General features: G+C 40.8%; 1 protein-coding gene and 1 long non-coding RNA gene across 5 annotated transcripts in view; both read right to left on the bottom strand.

The window, feature by feature from the left end:
• Positions 1-8,878, bottom strand: part of PTPN12 (protein tyrosine phosphatase non-receptor type 12) — a 77,285-nt gene extending 68,407 nt beyond the window's left edge. For both annotated transcript variants that reach the window (XM_038153937.1, XM_038153936.1), the window contains exon 1: positions 8,567-8,878. In XM_038153937.1, the coding sequence (XP_038009865.1) occupies positions 8,567-8,665 (99 nt within the window). In that variant the 5' untranslated portion in view covers positions 8,666-8,878. The remainder of the gene's footprint in view (positions 1-8,566) is intronic.
• A 692-nt stretch (positions 8,879-9,570) lies between these two features.
• Positions 9,571-20,632, bottom strand: LOC119708065. Of its 3 annotated transcripts, none has more exons than XR_005258951.1 (4): positions 20,495-20,632; positions 17,056-17,283; positions 15,144-15,196; positions 9,571-14,595 (listed from the first exon to the last, which is right to left on the bottom strand). It is a non-coding gene; the product is annotated as an uncharacterized LOC119708065 (long non-coding RNA). The 3 variants fall into 3 exon arrangements; XR_005258950.1 differs by having other exon boundaries at positions 15,144-15,932; XR_005258949.1 differs by having other exon boundaries at positions 9,571-15,932.
• Positions 20,633-23,869: the final 3,237 nt, after the last annotated feature.

Genomic DNA, 23,869 nt, shown 5'->3' on the forward strand with positions numbered 1-23,869 from the left:
TGCCAGTAAGTCCAGGAAAAATGTGCATGAACCAGAACCTAGAACTAGTCTAGCTCAGCACAAGAAATTAATTTCTCTTCCATGATATTGACCCTAAAGCAAATAAGAAAGGATAGCAACAACAGCAGAGGTGCTGACTGCTCGATATCAATAAAAGCAGGAACATAAGACATCACTCATGACCACATTCCTTTCAGCCTCTCTTTGGTTGTATTAGCTGCCCAGAGGAACAAGCCTTGCCAGCTGAAAGATGGTCATTTACCTCTCCAGACCCCCAAAAACCCCACTCTTCCACTAATCCACACAGAAGCTGTTCTTCTAGTGATCACAAAGAGTACAAAACATGTGTGTGATTTCAGAAGAGAAACAAAAAGCAGATGTCATCCACGTGAGGCAGCAAGAATGACAAGATAGCAGGACAAATGCAGCAAGACGTAAAATTTTTTAAGAGGACACCACTGTACTCTGACATTAGAAAAACAAACCCAGCTACACCTTACAAGACTACATAAAAAGGAAGTTAATGTAAAAAAGTTTGTTTTAAAATGGCAAGTTCAGCGTCATAACTAAATAAAAGAGATTAAAGTAGTACATACATTCTTTAAAGCAATATGGTTTTAACTTCCCCTTAGAGGCTGGTGCTTTCCAAACCATGACTTTAGACACCAAAAATCATAGCAAAGATCAGGCAATCAAAACAAATACATTTCAATCATGTTTAGGAATCAAGGCCTGCTCTCCAACATGTAAAACCTGAAGCATGTAGACCTTCTGCCAAAAAAGAAGGAACACAAGTTATATGGATACCCTTAACAACTGTGTTAAGATTTCTCCAAATCACAGCAAATGAAAAATAGCACAATCCAACCAATCCATACAGCACTTAAAACTTTCAGTCTACTCATGTGGTTGCCCTTGGCCCATTCCTAACACGAGGCAATTCAATTCTTTCTGCAGAACTAAGGGAGCTCAGAAGTAAAATTAATATAGATAATTAATTGTCAGAAGATTATGGTAGGATTTCCTTCAAAATTATTGATGCTTCCTTACAGAAATCTGAATGAATGAATGAAACATATTTCTTTATTTGCTTTGTTCCTAATGATATGTGTAGCCCATGAGGCAACATCATTCATAGCTTCAGTCATCTTGTAATAGCCAGATATTTTTCCCCACTGAAGTAACTGCCTTGCTACTTTTTAGAGCTGATAATTCAATTCTTCTGGGTTTTACTTTCACAAGACACTTCCATTAGGACAATATTGTCTTTAAGTCTTCCCATAAATTAACACCAATAAAATTGCCTTTTAAAGAAATTAAAAGTATTGGCTTGTAGGAGGACAGATAGGAGCAAAAATTAGGTCAGCTGAACTAGGTCATCCATTTATACCTCTATTTATCTGGTACCTTTTGGGAAACATTTTTCTCTACTTGATCTTTTTAACTGTGTAAGAATTTTTTCATTCTAAAGCTGATGACAAAACAGCAGCTAGAACAAGGCCCTCAGGGACACAAGCAGTAACCTTCCTATGCAAAGCTCAGTGACTGAACATCCTGACACCAATATTCAGAGATACCTGAAAACAAGTTTCCAACCCAGAATGACAGTCCTAAAGCCTGTCAGTCCTGACTGTGCTCTTCTGCTCCTACAATTCTTTCCTTACCTCACTGCACTCTCAGCTTCCCTAGTAAAGCTACTGGCTGTGCACTCACATTGTCTCATCAGTATTGGGTCTGAACACAATCTGGTTTCTTGAAGGTGCAGGGGGACTCCAGACACAGCTCCAGCAATACAGCTGCTCTCTGTGCTCCAGGTTCCAGATCCAAAACGCCACAGCCATACCAGAGTGCTCTCTTTTCATAACACATTCTGAGTGCTCAAATTTGAATAAATAATTCACGAGTTAAATTTATATTAGCAAGTTTTTTTTTTGCCAGATGAAGCAGGAAAACAAAGAGCTTAATCTCTCTGCAACATTCATATGCTAGTTAAAAGAAATAGAAATGCAGGTCCATGCTTCATTTAGGGCAAACACACACAGCTGAGTTATCCAAGCTTGTGCTGGCATAACCATAGCAATTGTGGAGTACAACAGCTTGAGGAAAACACCAGGATACAAACAATGCACTTCCTAATGGCACAAAGAGCTCCTGCTCTACCTAATTCACTTGTGCCTTACTCAGTTCCTTATCTGACCTTTAACACTGATGCCTCTCCCTAAATGAAGGGCTGTTATATAAGACCAAGAAAAAAATATCATCTACCATCTGACTTCTGTTCTAGAAATGCATACCCAAGGTATTCCTACAGTTTCACATTTTCTCAACACTAAGAAATGCATTACTATTTTCCCTATGCCAAAAAGTCCTTTGTACTAAGCACACTGTAGTCAAACTGTAGCAGTATACAATGGAAAACCCACAAATCTTAAATAGTAACAGTGAAGAAGATAGAACATAATTTCTGTTTATTACAAACTAATGGCTTTAAGAGATTAATATAGAAGCCTCTGACTTCTGTTGCACTCATGATCAACAAATGTATATACATTAAATAATCTGAATATCCGCTTACCCTTCCCCTGCTTGCAGAGCTGGTAACTTATACTTAGCTATAACAGCATCAAGGAAAAACAACCTGAATCTACTGCAATTTTAAAGTAAAGTAAACAAGCAATCCAAACCAAGAAATTCATATTATAGATCAGTATCTCATATGAAGAGTACTACAAAGACTTTCAACCATGTTTATACAAATACTAAAGCATGCACATGGAGCTACAGAACTATAGATTAGGGTCTAAGGTTGATGAATTATGGTCACATGAGACATATCCATATATAGGTAACTACTGATATGATCTATCAATATACATTTATAAACAAATACAGCAAAAGGTGCTGTAGAATTGAGGTAAGAATAAAAACAAAGTATGTATTTGACATGCTATTCAAATTATTTGGAGTGCATGTAGTAGGCCGTGAGGTGCAAGGTGAACATTACCATTTGCTCCTCCTGAACAATTCTTTAATATTCTGCAAAATCCATACACAACCCTTTATTCCATGAGAACAGTACCCTTATGCACTGCTGTCTTTCGAAAATGAGCAAACAGAACTTATTACCACACAAGCTATTTGACACAACCCAGAGCATTGCCTAACTGACTTGGTTTAGTTTCATGTGCTGAAAGAACAGCAATTTTAGGCGGAGTTTGCAAGTTCTTACACCCCAGGGTCACTACAGTAGCTTTGTGGCTGTGTTCAACCGCCTCTACGAAAATTCAGAATGGCACCTCTGAAGCAACAGAAACAGCACTCATTTCCTCAGAAGGGGACAAAGAAGCTGAATCTTTAAACTGAATGATTGTTCATGCAAAACTGTATTTTCATATAACATTGAATGCACAGTATTTTCAAAAATTCAGAAGCCTCTAAAGTTTGGGCTTACTGAAATGACTACTCAGTCACATTGCTCCAACCAGGTTTGGTCCATGTAAAAGAAGCTTTATGAATGGCCTCGATGACTACAAGCACACACAATGAAGTTGTGCTGGGGCGTGCCCCCACAGACAAATTAACAGCATCTAGATGAAATACAGCAAACAGAAGCAAAACTTTCAAAATACATTTACAAGCAAATTTAAGCGTAATATGAAAGGCGACTACTAACAGATCCATTACTTAACCCTGAAATGATAAAAATGCACAAGGCATATCTGAAGTGACAGTTGCCTATGACCTATTAACTCATTGCTAAGAGCAGAGTTCCTTATGACTGATCAGCTGTACAACACACTTACGGGTCACTTTCTCCAAGGCAATTACCCCTTCTGTCACACTCTAGGGAAAAGAAGTGCTCCAAATAGTTTTTTTCAAAATAGCCCAATCCACAAGAATTCCATGTAAACCTCTGCTTACACCTATTAAATCTTGGATTTGAAGTTTCAAGAAACAGTTCACCATCTAGTTGATTCTACCAAAGTGTTTTTCCCAGTTTAACCTTCACAGATACAAATATCTCTTGAAAAGACAGCATGTATTTTCTAACACGTATCACAAAGCATTAGTGTTTCCAACAATATATTACAAGCACCAAACTCATTAAATAGATACTAGAAAACATTAATTCCAAAATGTCTATATGGTGGGATCTTAAAAAAATGGCAGCAATAGTAAAAGAAAATAAATGTTTTATAAGTTTCCAGATTATATGTCTGTCTTATAAATTTGAAAAGTATCTTCGCAGATACTCAAGAGGTGCACTAATAGTATTTGAATCAGAAAGGCTTATGCAAATGCACATTAATACACAGACAAGCTTTAAGAGGGACATTTCTGAAGTGCTACAGTTGAATAGATATCTGGTATCCCTAATGCTGCTCCAGAACCAGAACAAAATCTATGTCACGACTGGCATCAGTACGTGGACTTTCACTATGTATCTTAGTAGTTTTAATCACTGATTTAGTATAGTGTAGACTGTTCATTCATTTTAAGCAGCCTTTAGGCACTTCAGAAATTGTGCCTTTTCCTCAAAAAAATTACCAAAAAATAAAGACAAAAGCCTCAAAAAACCGTACAAAGCAAGTTTTATAACATCTGGTGTAGCACTTCCTATGATCAGCTACATTTTATCCTTACAAGTCAAGCACATTCCATCTCCCATTTTTTTAAATAGCATTTTCACAAAACAATCAGTTAGAAGTGCTTAAATATAAAAATGTCAAAACCAAAACCAGCTAGATGTAAAATGCATGGAAACTAGTTTTTTACCTGTTTCAAAGCATTCAAATTCCCTTTCATACTTTAGAAAACAGCAACTGAACAGAACACAGATTCACAATATTCAATTGAGTTAGTTACCTATGCCCTCTTGAATGAAAGGTATAGAGATCTGTGACTAGGTGTAACAAAGTTGCTAAAAAATTATTATTCTTTAGACTGAGGATCTAAGACAAGTCCATTTTGACACGACTTCCTTCAAACAGCAGCTGAGGGTCCCCTACACAGTATCCATCACAAAAAAACCCATTCTCAGCCACACATGGTGTTCCACGACAACAGATTAGCCAGATATATAACTCAAAAGATGAAGCAAGACTGTCATATACCACAAAAGAGTTGAAACATCTGATTTTTGAAGGTAAAGCCTCACACTACTCATATTTCAGTTGTCCTATAACAATGGCAGTCTACATCAAACAAGAGAAATGAGTGTCAGGATGCTTTTGTCATGACTATAACGTAAGAAAACAAAAATGTGTTAATCGTGGGTAGATAAAAATAGATCAGCAAATAATATTTATCAAGATCTTTCTAAATTCTAGAATAGATGTTTTCTGTTCCTCCATATGGAACTTTGACTTCCAACTCTTGTTTGATGTAATGCACATGTTCGTTACAAAAAAATCAGAACCTAGACTATGCTGGTTGTATTCATACAGCATGAAACACCAAGAGGAAGCAATCTATACTTATTTCCTTCTACCCAAATAGCAATGTCAGCAAAAACCCAGGAAAAAATATACTCCTGGATGTACTGCAACCATGGTAGCAAAGTCCTAACCTATATTATTTTAGGAAAAAGCCCACTATCCACATATACATGATTACACATATACATGTCTGTCCTGTTTTCAAACTATCCACTTCATTTAATCCTAACTGTGCACACCCAGAGTACTGAAGTGATCTACTAATAAGTCCTGCTTACTTCCTAGTGCAAATTAATTAACTGCATTTGATTTCCAGTAACAAACTTGCCACTGGTGCCCAGATCATAGAGTCTACCTTGCTGTTGGGGGGAGGTGGGGAGGCACTGGTGGAGTGCGTAATAATCAACTTTCCACCTTCCAAGCGGAAGTTGTTTCCAGGTATGTCAATGGCATTATTAAATTGCAGTCTTAGTCATCTACACTCTGGACTTTCAATAGCAATCAGCCTGGCTTATCAGCCTAGCTGTGCACACCTCCAGCTTCTCTACCCTCTCCCCCAGCACTCCTGGGCACCCAGCACGTACTTTCAGTTCATTCACTCAGGCCTATATACAACTCTCTAAGCCTACTACTTAACACATTCAAAGGCAATAAAGACCTAAAAGTAAAGAATTGTTTTCATTTGCATTCACCCACTATTCCATTCATATTTTAGATTCCGTTTTGACTTGGAAATGAAGTGATGAGTAACAGCAATTCCTATTCCATAAACTTGCCACTATTTAACAGCCACAGAACATCCTGCTCTTAAATGAGATAACACAACTTCCTCCCTTCTCACCCCTCAAAAACCATCTACTCATTCTTTAACTGAACAAAATACTGAAACTTAAATCCCCTTTACCTCCCTTTCCTTCCTTCTTTTCAATAATTTCAAAAAGGACCTAAGCATAGCTCTGTTAAGACAGCCAAATACACCCCAAAACACATACCCACAAAAATCCCAAAATACCCCAGTAGATTTATAGTGAAAAAACGTTAAAAATCAGCAATTGTGATTCTTGTCAACACATTAGTGTATGTCTGCTTTATTACTTAAAGGTGAATATTAGAACTGAAGATCCTAATTTCCTGGTTTTCCTTTAATTTCCAATACAAAAATCAAATATGAAAGTTTGAAATACAAAATGTTAAAGGACAAAAATTTGCAACACAATTCTCCCCAAAACATTCAACACTTTTTCAGCTAATACATCTTTCTCCTGAAATGTCTTGCCCATTAGTTCCAATAAATCTTATTTTCCCATTTTTACCCATATTCTCTTTTCTTGCTGCTACAGGAAAGCAATGGGAAAACTCACTGTCTATGCCGTTGAAAGCTACAAAAACAACACGCTGTTAAATAGAGAAATTGAAACAAAAGTTATTTTTCCATACAGGGGTGCCACTGCTTCAAAGAGAGGATGATAAAAATACCTATTCTATATCATTTGACTACAACAAAACTAAAACATCAGGAAAATTATCAGATATGAAATGGTGGAGGTGAATTAGGACATCTAGAACAAAGTACTTAACATAGAGATTATTAAAAATGTCCCTCATTTTGCAGTAGTCTAGGCCAGCCTTTCTGTAAAGTATATATAATTTACATGAACAAGACAGGCTCATCAGTACAAGGCAAGATGTCAATTCGTGTTAAATAGCAATTATATTACTAAAACTGTGTCTTAATGAAAAGCTTCTGTCAAATTCCGTAACCTTTAAGCTCTCATGTGAAGATTTAAAAGGGTCCTATCGCTCCAATAGCATTCCTCACACCACACTTTTCTCTCTTCCTTTCCCACACGCTCAGATGTTTCAGCAGCATACTTTTAGCATTTGCAAAATCCTGCCTAAAGAGCGTGGCCGATTTCCCACGGGCTCCCTCCCCACCCTGGATGAACTCGTTACTTCCCAAAGTCCACTTCCTCTTCCACCCCTGGACCTGCCAGCGCTCCCAACGCCCCTCCGCCTTGCGCAACATCCGCGGCCTCCTCCCCTCATTTCGGACAATCTCCGATGCGACACTTACATTGAGATTTTTTTTTTGTTGTTGTTGCTCCCAGACCACTAGCACAGACTGTCAGCTTAAAGGGCTAACGATGTGCTTTCGAAGCCAAAGAGCCGCACAGAATAAAACGTGCTACAAAGACAGGTACGGAGGGCACTAACCCGCTCTCCCTTCAGCTCTTCTGCGGGTCAATCTGCATTTTGATATTAAGTATTTAAATGATATCGAAAAGTGCCAGCAACATCTGCCCGATCAAAATTATTGTTCACAGCTCGGACGACCGATTCAAAAGACAAAACTCCCGAGATATTGTAACAGCCCGATTAAACAGCTAAAATAAACCAGGAAAAGCACTAATTCTCCAAGAGAATTTTTCCCCGAGCGCACACGTTAACCAAAGGCTGACGGTGAACTGATCTGGAAGGAAGAAAGGACGAGGGATACAGGCAGGGCTGCGATGGGGGATGGGAGACGTTAGCGAAGGGAAGATGAATATTCCTCCAAGGACTATCAATACGTTTAACACATCTCCTCGGAAAGAAGAAAAATCTCAAGCAGGCAGCCACAGGGGCAAATAAAAGGGGAAGGAGTGCCCGATTATCTATCCCCAGCTGGCATCGTAGACGGCAACCCTGCAGAAAAGGGGCTGCCAGGGCGAGGAAGAGCTCGCAGCCCCCCCGCCTCGCCTCTGTCCCCTTTATGTGCTCAGGGAAGCAGCGGGGCGGGAGGACGAGGAGCCTCCCGGTTAATTTTGCTAGAGCCGATGACCACCACCTCCCCAGAAGCGGGGAAGGGCCGGGGCCGCGGTGACAAACCTCCGGGGCTGGAGGGCAGGAAGGAGGCTGAATCCAGGCGGACACCCTCCCTCCCTCCCCCCGCCGAGCTCCGAAGTGGCGGTGGGCACAGGGAGCCGGCCGAGCCCCGGGGCACACAATAGCAGGTCACCCCCGCGGATGCGACGCCCGCCCGCCCCGACACCCCCTCGCCGGCGGGGGCTGGGGAAGGGGCTGCGGGTCACCCCCCCGCCCGGGGCGGCAGGAGCCCCGCCCGCCCCGCCCGCGCCGCCGCCCCTCACCATGAAGTCGCTGGCGAAGTTGTCCTCCCCATTGTGGTCCGTGTCCTTCATGGCCTGGACTCGCTTAATGAATTTCCTCAGGATCTCCTCCTGGCTCATCCTGCCCCGCCGGCCGCCCTGCGGAGCGGGAGCCCCGGCCGCCCGCCCGCTCTCCGCCCGGAGCCCCCTCCGCCGCACGACCCGTCACCCGGCTGCCTTCCTTCCCCTCCCTGCCTCGCCTCGCCGCTCCCCCGCCCGGGCCTTCCCGCGGCCTGCTGGCCCCGCTCCGGCTCCGCTCCCGCCCTGCTCACGGCCGCCCGGCCGCCCGCTCCATCCTCCCTCCCTCCGCCGACCCTCCCTGGAGCAGCCGACACGGACACGACACGGACACGACACGGCCCCTCCTCCTCCCGCCCCGCGCACGCGCGGCGCCCGCCCCGCCCCGCCCTCTCCCCTGTGCCCCGCCCCGACCCTGCAGCGCTTCGCGCCCATTGGCTCTCCCGACCGCCGCCTTGTCCTATTTGCGGCCGCGCACGCCAATCACCGGCCGGCCGGGCTTCGAGGGAGCGCTAGCAGGGCTCCACGCCTCGCTCTCTCCCCCGGCCCCCCCCCCGTTTCCCATGGATGGGACCGCCCGAAGGGAGCCTCATGGAGTGCTGGAAGGGACCACTTGGCGCGCGGGGGGGAGGCCGAGGGGAGCAGAGCGCGGTTTCCCCTGGCTGGAGCACAATGGGCGGCGGTGGGTGCCCGCGGCGCCGCGCCGGGAGGCAGCGGCATGTCGGGACATGTAGTCGCGACAGCGCCGCGTCCCGGGGCTGGGGGCTCACGCAGCATCCTGCGGAAACGCCCGGATCAAAAGGGGCCCGCCCCGGGTGGGAAGCCGGCAGCCGTGGGAGGTGCTGGGGGGTCCCTGCCGCGGCCGTGCCGAGGCGCGGCGGCGGTGGACGCCGGGCAGCGGGAAGATGGCGGGGCGGGACAGGGGACGGGCGCGGACACCTGGCTGGGGACCGCTTCTCGCGTATTTGCATGTATGTATATTAAGTGTGTATATATATGTGTGTGTTCCTATTAATTTTTCATACTTATCTATATATATTATATAAGTGTATACTCTTATGAAGTATATGTGTGTGTGTGTGTGTATATATATAAATATATATGTATGTGTATGCGGATAGATAGGTAGATAGATGGATGGGTGATAGATCTACTTAATAAAAATGTCCGCAGGCGAAGCTGATTGATGGAAGTGCCGCCGGCAGGTGTCTGCGGGCTCCGGGCCGGTGCCGGGCGGGGACAGGGTCCTGCACCCCCCCGGCACCGCAGCGAGAGGGCTCAGGCACCCCGCGCCTTCCTATTTTAAACATTGCTTAAAATCTCTGCCTTAAGTGGTGTTGGAGGATTTGGCAATGTGCTATTTCGTTCCTAATGTTATATGGAAAAGTTAAACTCCTTCATGTTTGGTGTCCTGATGACATTTATAACTCCTGCTTAAGCAAAGTAAAGCAATTGTAGAGGTGTATGTATGTAGAGCCTTATAGCTTAATAAATATTCCAAGTGAAGTCGTTTAAAATGTAGTTTTATTGATGAAGATCTATACGGCCTTGAGTGATGCTGTTGATCCAGTAGAAGTTTGTCAGACAGGCAGATGAAAAAGGTCCAAGCTGAGAAGCATAACCCGGCTAAGTCACTCCTGCCCAATTGCCCATTCCCTGCCGCTCTTTCCCTGCCCCAGGAGCGTGTGGCGCTGGCAGTGCCACCAGCACAACCCCTGCCAGACAGGACATCCAACCGGCTCAGGGAACTCACTCAGCTGCAATATAACTCCATGGAAAATTGGTGTGTTTTCTTCTCTGATCATTCCATTCATCTGGCTTTGTTACCAAAAGAAACCTACGAAAAGCTTGATCCTCCTGTGTTGTTGTAAGACATAAATGTTTTAGAAGTCTGCCAAAGAATACCCCTTCCACACCAGAATTAGTACAATGGCACGTTACCACCCTCAGCCCAACTGATTGCCCACTAACTCACCACCTTCCCAGTGGAGGCAAGTTTTGAGATAAGGCGTAGGAACCTGAACTGTAGCTGCTGATGCATAGACACAGATTTCCTTCTTCTGCATCTGCTACAGACACAGACATCTCTGGCAGAGGGGTAGGCTGGAAAATTGAGAGGCTTAGCATTTTCACATGACTTGCTGCAGACTTCAGCATCTTATTAAGAGGTCGGGGTTTTTAGCTGTTGATGTTCATCAGCTAATATACATGAGAGAGACATAAGGACATATGAAGGAGCTGGGAATGGGCATCAGTTCTGGGCTGAGTTTTAGTGAAGCCTTTAGTGAGCACTCCACACAAACACATCAACTGTCAGTGCTCAGTCTCCCCTCCATGTCCTTTGCACCTGCTTCCATAATAAGCTAATCAATTAGCCCTGAAGAGTCACAAGGATATCTGCATTTCTTGTTTTAATTCCTCTCTTCCTTCTCCTTTTCCAAATCTCATTTTCTACAATACCAAAAAGCAGTTTTAAAGGGAAAGACAGAAATTAGAGAGAGAGAGAGAGAGAGACCTGAGACCACAAGGATAGCTGGGGCTTGGATCATCAGATAGGTTTTCTATGCCACCTTGCTGCATTTCCATCTGCTTAGGAAGGTTGCTGTTTGCTCAGCAGTTGTCCTGGCAAACCTGCTCCCAGTGCCAGATGGCAGGTAACTTCAGAAAAGTGATACTTGAGACTATACAACCAATTAAGGAAGGCTTGAATGTTATATGGTTTTCTTCATTTATTCACACAACTGAATTATAGGGGAGGAAAAGAAATATGATGAACCTGATATCGTTATTGCTTGACATGCAAAGGACCCAGTTGTTAGTCTGGCCTCATTCACAATCTGCAACTCAACTGTAACAAACTGTTTAAACCAGCAAGTGTAAGTGTGGCCTTTCATTTGGTTTAACTGATAAGAAGGTTATCAGTCTCAGAAGACAAAAAAAGCCCCCAAACTAGGCACGTGTCCCTAGCCAGAACAAAGGTAAATATGAAACAAAGAAATTAGGAACAGAGTGGAGAACTGTGCCTGGCATTGTCTGCCTGCATGTGTACCTGTACCTGGGTGAGCTGCAAACCAAATAGCACCAGTTTTATCTCCCACAGCCCTGCAAATGGTGCGTGAGGTTGTCTCATGTCTGTGCCGTGAACAGACACCTCAAGCCTCAGCAGCAAAAATAGCATTTTAACTCAGGCTTTTGATCTGAGGCTCACACTATCTGGGTTAACCCCAGACATCTGACCAATGCAGCATGTGTGCATGAGTGCCTATTTGTGTAGCTGTAGGAGAGGGGTGGAAAAACAGACACACAGCATGAATTACTCACCCTAGAGATAGAACAGGAAGTTTCAACCCAAATCTGTAGAAGAAAATTCTAGTTTTGTCTTAACAATCCATATAAGTATGGTCCTTGAAGAAAAGCACGTAAATCACCTAGAGCTTCTCTGCTAAAATCTCATTTTGCCTTCACATGCACTGCTCCAGCTGCAGCAGCGAAGGAAGACAGACGCTTTTTTCTTTTCCAAGGTGGCTTCTCATGTTCCCACAAGGTAAACATGGTGTAAATTGGTAAATGTGCTTCCTGGCCTGCACACTATGGTGCTGCCCAGTCAATGGGTGGGACCACCACACATCCCAATTTACCAACCTGCAGAGGCTTCCCTCAAGCTGAGATGGAGCACAGGATCACATCAAAGCTGTTTGGCTTCAGTGCCTCTGTGGCTTGGAGCTGTGCTCAAAACCCAGCACATATCTACCCAAAAGTATGCTTCAGAAAGAAATCAAAGAACTGGGGTGGAAGGGAAGGGTGAAAGAACCCCACAGCTCTGAGTAAGGGCATCACCTCTGACAGTTTTAGTACCTCCTTTGTCCAGCAAAACAAGACCTTGTGTATTCCTTGTAATTTTGTGTGACTACACTACAATGATTGCTCACTTTGTCACCCGTTTCTTGTCCCCTTTGCAATAATCTGCAGACTCATGGACTTTCAGTATTTGGAGTAATGCAAAATAACCACAATGCACCATAACACTTTATGTTGTTGTATAATTATTAATGTAATACTGAAATTATAATTAAATTATTATAAATATATCCTATACATGAAAGCCTAATTAATTTTATCTATCCTGGGTGTCTGAAAAGTTTTTGTTATCAAAATTATTTAGGATAAAAAATAGATGTTAGCATTTATAGATTTCATAATAACACTCCTGAAATATACTGTAAGCGCAGTTAGTTGGAATTTTTCTAAAAACGTGGTGTTTCAATGGAAAATGCTGTTTCTGTAAAAGTTACATTTTCCACAGGAAACAATTTTGCCAGTGTTTTTCTGCTTCCCGACAAAAACAATGCACTGTTATACTTACAGATGCAGAAATGTCTTTACCATTGAAGTCAGCACAACTTGGGTTAGGGACTCAGCACATGAAAGAACTGGAGCATGGAGTATAAATGCCAGGAAGCTGTTGAACAGCTCAAGGGTACACATAAAAACTAAGTCCAAGCGAAACATTTGTCTTTGATCTGACAAACTGAAATGCAATGTGTCTTTCCACAAATGTCAAAATGTTTCATGGTGGTTGAAAATAGTTAAATGAAACATTCAGGGATATCAGGATCACATACTTTTTGTATATCCTTATCCTCAAAACATTTCAGGATTTAGTCACTTTTGTTTCCGAAGAGGATAAAAATACTGTATCAAGTTTTCTGACTGATCTTCAGCTACAATTTAACCACTTAGATTATAAGTAACAAACTAAAAGACAGCAACCCCCTTGGAATCTCAAAATTCCAATTTTGTAAACAAAAGGCAGTGTGAACAATAGATCTAAATAAGATACATTGTATCCTTTGTGTACTAAAAATTAATTTCTGATTTAAACCTGAAACTAATCTTATTTTAAATGAGTCATAAAGACTTGATCAGTGTCTGTATAATATGTTCCATTCATATTCATTAAGTGCCATGTGACTGCTGAATTTCTTGACATTTGCCTCTATTACTCTAAGTTCAGCAATGACAGACCCTGTAATTACCACTGAAAATACTCCTACTACAATTTAATCTTACCTGGCTTGCGTAGTTTTTATTTATTTATTTACCATCTTCTGGGATTCATTGTGTGATATTGCTAAAACTGTTTTTATGTGACATTTCTTATGCAGGTAATAAATATTTTAGACCATAATTACTGAGTCTCATGATCAGGGCATATTTTGGAATCCTATCTAAGTGTAACATACACCCTCCCTACCCCACACAAACATAGTTTCTGTACGTAGAAGAAATTTTGTTCTTGCTGCAGCACTTACTGAAGCAGCATTGAGGTTTAAAGTGGTTTTTAGGTATTGCTAGCATTCAACTGAAACAAAAATAAGAGAGTGCATTATGATCATCAGCATAATATTCTACTGTGACCAGCTTTAAAAAGAAAATAGCTGTGAAATATTGTCCAGACTTAAAATGTTTTTGCTTTTTTTTTTTTTTCTTTTTTAAAATTTCATTTAATTAAAGATTGTTGACTGAGGTACTTTGATTTTTGTGAGTGGAAAGACAGAAGTTTCAGAGTACAATCAAGATTTTCTGCAAGTTTTTAACAGTATTAAAATAAATAGCATATGGGTTTCAAATGAATTGCTGTGTCCCCTTTTGATAGTTGCAGTTTGATAGCCTCACTGTAAGCCCATCCCTGAGAGACCCCATGACTGTTATTTATACATGTCCCTATTAATGCAGGAGGAGACCTGCTTTGTGCTATTGGACCAGGAAAATCGGGAGCCATTTTCCATCTGTATCTTTTGACCTTTTTAAAATTGGACAGAGAATTTCCGAGCCCTGCCTTGTGCCTCGGCAGTGCCCCTGAGCCAGGGTGCGGGGCGTGGGTTGCCGGGGGCCAGCTGCAGCACTGCGGTGGGCTGCCCCGGGGAACCTCATTTGCCTCCCTGGGACAAAGCTTTCCTCGAGGGTATTCCCCAGGCACAGCCGCAGCACATCTGAAATGGAAATAGCAGCAGAAGGTAAGCCTGGGCACAGGCCATGCTAGGTAGCTGTGCTCTCCAGCAAGCATCAGAAAGAGCATCGTTAAAAAACTGGTGTGTTTAAAAGACACCAGGGAAGAATCTCGATGTTGTAATGGAAGGAACTCATTCAAAATGTGATTTTAAAATGGGTAATTGAATAAAAATGAAGTTTTCAGTATGCCTTGTAAAAAAAAATAATCATGGAATGAAATTTTGCATCGATGAATACAAAAGGTTACTATAAACTGACTGAGCTTTGCTCAATTTATCTTGTTCAGTTATTGTGAATCAGCCTCTAGAACAAAAGAATTAACCAGTTATATTTCTGAGTTCTTATCCATTAGCATAGCAGTATTTATATCATCCTTAAACTAATCTTAGACTTGTTTGTCTCTAGTTTTACATTCATCAGTACACATTAAAGTATTCCCACTTCTCTAAAATGCATCTTTACTGAAAATAAACCAAAAAAAATTGCTAGATGGAATCTAAGCCAAAATTATGAAACATTGCTCTTTTACCTGGCATGAGCATTCTCTGGATGCACATACTATTCCATTTCATTCTGAAAATCCTATTAAAATAATAACAAGGACAGAGACTGTGAATGCATTAGATGGACTGGTGAAACTGAGCTCCCTGAGTCCCTCCTGTGAAATGCCTGCTGTTATGACCATTAGTAGTCATAATGGCCAGTTCAGATTCTCAATTATTTTGTAGATTTCAAAAAAAAAATTTAATAGTCTCTTAAGGGAAATAGTAAGCTTTATAGTTTGGGAAGCAAAACCAGATGGGAAGGGGAAAAAATTAAAACTAAAGACACCCCTCCCCCTCAAGCCCACAAAAACTATACTACAGGGAGCCATTCTATATATTACCAGATCTGTTTATATGTTAACTTCAAAAAAATATGCGCACAGTTACGACTTTAGTCTCTAATGTGAGTTTTCTCCCCACATTTCAGTGAAAGGTTTGCTGTTATATCGGTGCACTATAGCAAAGTGACATAAGCCCAGCATATTCTGTGCCCAGCAATATTCATATTTCATTATCAGAGAGCACAACAATAGTTCCATTGTGTAGGGCAGCTCTCCTTGGAGGTGGAAGGAAGGCTGCACACAGGCTTCCAGAGTGGTCCAGAAATACGATGGTGACACCAGACTGGCTCATGTAAACAGGAAATCAAACCAGGATGTAAACTGGACTGCTTCCATATTCAGTAATATTTAGCTAAAAATAAACAGTTTAAATAGAGGTAGGAAAGCCAATTCTCTCTGTAAACTCATTTTTCAACTTGAATTTTTCAAGACCTAAAAGAAAATGCAAATAAAATGAGTGTTATTGTTGCTCTATTAATATGTTTGTAATGAGATTACAGTAACTTTCAGAGGGCCTATTAGTGTGAAAAGGGCAATGGACAGTCTCTTTCCAGAGAATAATAAGGACTTGGAGATGAAGACTGAAAAGGGACACAACTTATCAATAAGTATATCGACAGATTAAAAAAATAAGGAGAAAGAAGTTCTACTTCAGCTGAAAGACAATGTAATCATAAGAATAAATAAATACAGACTGTGAAATCTAGAACATTCTGAGAAGGCAGCTCACACTGAGTGAGGAGAAGCTGGGGTTTTTTTATAAGGGTATTATCTAAGGCTAATGCTGTCTTCAAGGCCATCATGTGGAGTTCACCTGGAAGCTCCTCTGCAGTCCTGAAGTGTCTTATGAATTCTCTGACTGTTGAAATTAGGTCAAACTGCTCTCCAACTTTAGGAATAGGTGAATATAAGGTAAGAATTGGAAAAGAACAGCAAAAGTCACCAAGTCCAAGCTCCTGCCATTACATGTAAACCTGAATATAATCCAATTAATAACACTGTCAAGCTTCATCTCCAAATAAATCACATTATTTGCCTCCACTGGCCACACAAGAAGAGTATTCCAAAACCTCAGTGCTATAACTCTGGGAGATTTTTCTTATTTTCAATACCAGTTTTTCAAGGATATTCTTTTCATCACAGTGATTTTCTTTTTACTATATTAGAAATGTTACGCTTTTGCTCTAGTCTTATGCCATAAACTGTTCATCATTTCTTCTAACAGGATCTTCTTTACACCTGGAGAGTCAAATTAATTCTTTAAGATGAATCAGTTTTTCTCAAATGGGGAAGATTAGGTATGTGCCAAATTCCAGAGTATTGAAAAGCTTCCCTAACCTCTGCATCTGCTTGCTGAGGATGAAGGCTAAAAGACACAAGGAGTAGATGTAATTCTGAAGGAAAATAAGGAAACACAGGAGGAAGCTTTTTGGTTGGAGTTTAACTGCTGGTAAGCAAGAGCAGTATGTCATTTCCCAGAGTGATGCTTTCTGCCTGAGAACAGCAGCAAGGAATGGCCAAAGGTTCTCTAATGTGTGGTTGTCATTATTCCCACCTGGAGTACTGCATCCAGCTCTGGGGTCCTCAGCACAAGAAAGACATGGAGCTGTTGGAGCGAGTCCAGAAGAGGGCCACCAAGATGGCTAGAGGGATGGAGGACCTCGTACAAGAAAAGGCTGAGAGAATTTGTTTTATTCCGCCTGAGAGAATTTGTTTTATTCCGCCTGGAGAAGAGAAGGCTTTGGGGTGATCTATTTGTTGTCTTTCAGTACCGGAAGGGAGCCTACAAGAAAGATGGAGAAAGACTTTTTAAAAGTCCAGGTAGTGATGGGATATGAAGGAATGGATTCAAACTGAAAGACAGTATGTTTGGATTAGATATTAGAAGGAAGTTCTTTGCTATGAGGATGGTGACACTGGACCGTGTTGGCCAGAGAAGCCTCCCTGGGGCAGACCAAAATGGATGGAGCTCTGAGCAACCTTGTCTACTGATGTCTCCCTGTCCATGGCAGGGGGGTTGGAACAGGATGATCTTTAAGGTCCCTTCCAACCCAAACTATTCATAGCACATTCCATTAACATCTAATTAAGGCCTTAGCATTGCCACAGACTATAGGACACTGGAATAGGACCCAGAAAGCAAGTAAGCCAACTGAAAAGCAAGTGAGCCTTCAAGGAGGGCTCTTTCTTGAGAAAACAGTCCACATGATCCAACCTTGTCACCTCAGGCCCACTGGAAATGTTGGATAAGTAAATAAATAAGGTGCTTAGTTTTTTCTCCCCCTGAATGCAGAACTTCCCCAGGAACTTGGAGACTGTGGAAGGAGAAAAGCCCAGACAAATCTGGCCATGAGACAAACATCTTGGTTTAGGAGTCACAGTTCTGACCTCCAGACACACAAAGAGTATCCTGGATGGCAGAGGTAGAATTTAAGTGGTGGCCATTAGAAAGAGGAATCACATATAGTAGAGGTGGTGCATGTTCTCAATCACAAGCAAGCTCTGAGGGGAAAGGACTTTTACACCATCTAGAAGTTGATGAGAAAGTGTAAATGCAAACTCGTGACAAGGCCTATAATGGAACTACCCTCCAGTGCAATAGATTTTGCTCTAACTTCCACCCTGTTCCTAATCCTCAGGTCTCCAAGGATTGCCTTTCTTCCCTCTTTAGCCCTTTGCCACCAAAAAGTTCATTAGCATATTCGTATTTTGATCATTAATGAAGGTGATGAATAGTACCATTGAATGATCCTGTGCTCATGACTGAATTCTGAGAAATTCCTCTTGCAAAACAAACAAATCCAGAAAACCAAAAATACTAGCATGTGACTTCCAGTAGTTAAAACTGTTCCATTTTCATAGGACAGACTTCGGGCTTTTTAGCTTCATAGCAAGCTAAAGTGTATTATAAAATTTCTAAATATGAACTAAAATAGTAAGAGGAGGACAAGAAGGATTCAGTTGTGATAAAAGGAAATCTGCACAAAGAATGAGGGTAAAGTACAATGCAGCTGTTACATTTCAGCATCACTTATTGAAGAAAATTATTATCAAGCTCTTTTAAAATTATCTTTTTTCTTCCTTTTATATAGCTTGTATGTACAAAAATGCAGTAATTGCTCGAATAAATGCACTCTTGAAAGTGCTAAGACCTCAGCATTAACAGAACTTGCTTGCAGTATTGATTGCATGTATGTTTGCTGGTTAATTATTTAACTGTGAAACTGCTCACTGTTTTATTGTTCCTGGTTGTTCTACCAATTTATACTTCTGGCAAGCATCAATTTCTACTCATCACAGAAGAAGCTCTACTTGATTAGAGTCAGAAACCATTCTATTTTGTTCTATTTTCTAAGCACAACATGTTCTCTTTACATGGAATAAATTATATACCTGCTACATTGCCAGATGCATAGTCAGTAAGCAATCTTCTGCAAACATGGGGGGTTTGTTGTTTTCACATCAATATGAACCATCTCAATCAAGATGCAAAATTCACACTCATTGCCATCTGGATGGTTGTAAACACAAAGTCCCCAGACAGTATTGTCCAGAAACTTTGTGTTTACAAATGGAGAATGGCTTTCCCTCCTTTACTGATGTAACTTCAGAAACAAAATTAGCAAGATAAAAATCACCATGAGGTATTATAGCATATACTAAGCCTTTTCAAAGCATTTGTGTCAAAGAATTTAACAGGACGTAAATTATTAATATCAAGGAAACAATGGCATAAGCCTGTGGGCAGAGCAACAAAGATCAAAGTTGTGCTTTTCATTACAGAGAGCATCAAGCAGATCGAAGGTATGCATGATGGAGAACACACCTGAGTATTTCTAATTTATGACAGCAATAATCACAAGCAATGTACAAAAATAATAAGAGGCAAATTTCTTCCACTAATGTTCTTCAAAGTTACAGCCCTGTGAAACACATACTGCCTGGACCATTAGTATTTTTTACAAATTAGTATAGTGTCAGTGTGTTGGAAGGATATATCTGCTAAGCAGCCAGGAAGTCTCCCAGAACAAGACACATAATTGACAAACATTTAATAGATCAAACCATACAGACGGTCTTATTGGAAATACCTGCAGAATCCAGTAGCAACTCTTTGGATTACATTATTTTTCTCCCAAACAACCAAGAACCAAGGAGCCTTTACCACAGTAAAGCACACCATTTTTCCCATAATCTGTCTGGCATTCAATGAGTAGGTAACAGCATGTCTGAATGCTTTGAATACTAAAAACAAAAATGGAGACAGCCAAAATATTCTCAGCTCCACGCACAACTGCTAAAGTGAAATGCTCACAAAGTTATCTATACTCATGGTTTAAATCTGCTTTTAATTTTAGCCTTTACTTGCATTGTACAAATCCAGTCAAGTCAACAGTTACATTCTGTAAAACTGGTATAACCAAATAAACAGCTTTTTAATATGCTCAGCAAAATTCACCATTCCTGAAAAGCCTGATCTCTGGTTAAGTGCAAATCTGCATGTTGCCTGAGTTGTTTTTTGGTTTTGCTTTGTTTCATTCTAAATGAAACATGAATGGTTGTCTTCTATACTGCTCACAGAAATGGAGATCCACAGGAGAGCAAACACTCAGCAGGATTTTTATTAAGAAGCTTCTCAAACGCAGTGATCCTGGCAGCACTGCTCAGCCCATGCCAGAGCATGGGCACAGCATCTTGGGGTGGTCTCCCGCATGTACTTGAAAGGCAGGGATCCAGCTGCCTAATTATGCTTCCATTTAATTCATCTTCCTTAGAGACAGCCCAGAGAAGCCATTGCTAAACTTATTGCTCACTGCCCTGATACCAGTTTTTAAGCAGGACTGCAGGGCAGACCTTCAATATTCTGAACTAATACCCTGATTCAAACAGAAGAAACAATAATAAGCAACAGAATTGGTAGACACCAGGATAAATATGGTACAATGAGGAAGACTCAGCATGGTTTTTCTAAAGAGAAGTTGTGATTCACCTACCTACCAAAATCCTCTGACATGTCAATAAAAGGTTGGCAGCACAGATCTGGTTGATACCATCTATATGGATTTCCATAAGGCACTTAAAAAGTTGCCTCCCTTGAGGCTCTTGAGGAAGCTAATCAGACATGAAGATATGTTCAGAAGGTGGAAAGAAATGAGGTAAAGTATTAGTTGCCTCTCACAGTAGAAAGAGATCACACATGGATTCCTACATGGTTTTGTGCTGAAGTCCACATTGCTCAACACAGATCACAAGGGATCAGAAAACAGTGTCAAAAAAAGATGAAAATATTTGCTGATGGCACTGAATTAGTCAGTGATACAGACTATGGCTGATTTTAGACTCACATAAGAACTTCCTACCATGTAATGACTAGGCAACAAAAATTCACTGTAGAGGAATGTAAAATGAGCACAAACATTGCTGGAAATCACTACAAAAGGAATCAAGAATATAAAATACTAATTTTCAGCTGTATAAATACATTACATATCCACATCTTCAGTAGTGTTTATAGTTATGTGTCCATCTGAAGACAGATATAGAAGTCCTGTAAAAGATACAGATAGGTGCAACAAGTATGAATAAAGATTTGGAGTGATTACAGGATGAAGAACAATAAAATAGAGTAAGGGTTTTTTCACAAAAAGAAATAATATACTAGAGAACAGTAAAATCAGGAGCAGCCTGAATAAGGTAAGTAGGAAATAACTGTTTCTTTTAGCCCAAAATCTGGAAGATATCAAATGAAACCAGAAAATGCCAGTCTCCAGGCAAACAAAAGGACCTATGTTTTCACTCATCACATTTTTAACCAATAGAACTTGTTCCAGGACATTATGGATGCTAAAAATGTACCTGAATTCAAAATAAGATATTGACAAATTCATGGAACAAAAGGACACCTAGGACTATTCAATACAAACCCACATCAAATAGTTTAGGAACTCATAGAATTACTGACCAGCACACACCCAAAACGTATTTTGGGGAGGGCTTCTAGAGGGTCCTTATAACCTTCTCAGGAAACTTATTTGGTAGTCACTATTGGAAACAAGGCACAGAGCTAAAGGAAACTGCTCTTACCCATCTGCAATTATTCAGGTTAGAATTGGAGTTATGCACTGTCAGTGTGGAGTCACTGTGCACAGAAGTAATCTGTGCTTAACCTGCAGAATGAAACTGGAATTTCCGGGCTGTTCCATCAAACTGTCCACATACAGGTGTGCTTCTTGGAGAAACATCAAGCCTGCTCTACACATGGAGCCACAATCCCCAATGTGTTGCAAATGCCCAGGGTTTCTAAGGTATGCCATGCCTCTCACAACTGCACATGCTCACTGTCATTGCACAATTGTCACATTTCCCAGGAAAGGGTTGCTGCATACCTCCAAATCTTAGACAAATACACAGTTTCTCTATATTGTGCCAGACAATTTCTAAGTGAGAGTTATTTTGTGTTCATGAGAAAAATAGAAGGATGGTAATCCTACTTGGAATATCTTATTTTATCTGGAGTGAATGTGGCTTCTTTGACTTGAACCACAGTTTTTATGTCTTTTGCTGGTTCTTGTTTTCATTGTCTGCAAGTGAGAGGCTCTTTGTCTCTGCTTGGTGGTGGGACCCAAAAGTTTACTAGACAATTACATTTCTTTACCCTCACCATTTTTGTTGTCACAGTTCACAGTCCTATAATCAGACTTTCCAGCTCACACTCTGCTTTCAGTATCCAGCTCAGCAGAAGCAGTCAATCACCAAAAAGCTGGAGACTTCATTGATTTCACCTGCTTGGCTTTTCTAAAGGGAAATACACATGGATATAGATATTTATTATTGATTCCTCTCACTCTTTCTCCTAAAAGCAGAAGCAATTAATCAATAATGAACACCCTCCTTTATATTTTACAGTCACATTTTAAGTTGAAAAATAGCCTGAATGACAACATGTGTTGATTGCAGACACCCCCAGTAGCAGGTGCAATCCAGCTTCTGTGGGAGATTCTTCTGCAGCCAACACCAGGACAGGGGACAGTGTGGGAGCAGGTGTTTGTGGCTCTGTGCCCTGTACAGGGTTTCTGCCACAGGAGATCAGCCCTTGTTGTCACACCAGCTCTGTGAGGAGGAGTGGGGGTAGCCAGCATGAACACTCATTTGGATCTCCCACCAGAAAAGGCTACAGGGAATTACTGATGGTGCTGCTGGAGCGTAGCTGGCCCTTGCTTTGGGTGTTGTTTATTTAGAGCATACTGAGAGCTGCTGAATTCAGAATCTCCTTTTTGTGGGACAGCCACAAGAAGTGGCTTAGGATTTAAGTTTAAGAACATTAATGTTAGGGGAGTCTGATATGCACTTTTATTCTGTCATTACTGATAATTTGCAAAGGCAGGAACAAAATCAATCTCATAAATAACATAATCCATCTTGGCAGAAAATGCATATAAAGGCATTAACATTTTAAAATACTTCCAGCTTCCACATGAAAAACTGTTAAGCATCTGTCTCAAAAAAAAAAAAAAAAAAGGTTTTAAAATAGTTTTCTGGAGGTCAGGTAATTTTTTTTATACATTACTACCTCATAATTTAGTTGGATGCAGATTATGGCCTATGAATATCAAATACTTGATCTTCTCACTCCTTTTGTTGACATTTTTGTGCACGTTGCTCATCATACACTTCTCTAATGCAAACTTCTTCCTTCTGACCTAACGGTGATCTCAATTGTTTTTCTCAGAAGAACCTACCTTTCAGCAATGTTTATGACAAAATATTTTCAACTATTATTTTGTTGCCACCTTTTGATTTTATCATTCACAATGGGTTATGGTTGGTGATTAATAAATGCATAATTCTACTCACTAAGGCTTTCATTTCTACTAAAATTGAATAAAAAAGGTTTCATGACTCAAGCCTTAAAAAAACCAGATGTTTTTAAAAAATCTTTCTACAATTTAAAACAACTGTTTATTAGACAGATGAAGAGAACATTTTAAAGTTAATTTTGCTATCAGGACAAAGAGTTCAACAAAACTGGAATTTTTCCAACAGTACCAGTTGAAATAGGGTAAAATCATAAGCATTAGAAATTGAGTGTAAAAAGTATAGGTCTGATGAATGAACCTGAGATATAAATGTGCATCCAACTGCAAGCAACATACATAAACCCTTCCCCATTTCCTTTTCCCCTCAAATGCAACGTGGGCAGTTTATAAGTAATGATCTCTCACCATAATGGTAGGTTAAACATTACTCAGTAATAGTCAGTAAAAGGCTTAATATTAAAATTTTGACTGGTTTTACACTTTTTTCTCTTTTTTTCTTTTTTTTTTTTCTGCTGGTAATTTGTGTTCACAGAGGTCAAAGAGTGAATTGCA

The sequence above is a fragment of the Motacilla alba genome, chromosome 1A (assembly GCF_015832195.1).
Source record: "Motacilla alba alba isolate MOTALB_02 chromosome 1A, Motacilla_alba_V1.0_pri, whole genome shotgun sequence".
NCBI lineage: Eukaryota > Metazoa > Chordata > Aves > Passeriformes > Motacillidae > Motacilla > Motacilla alba.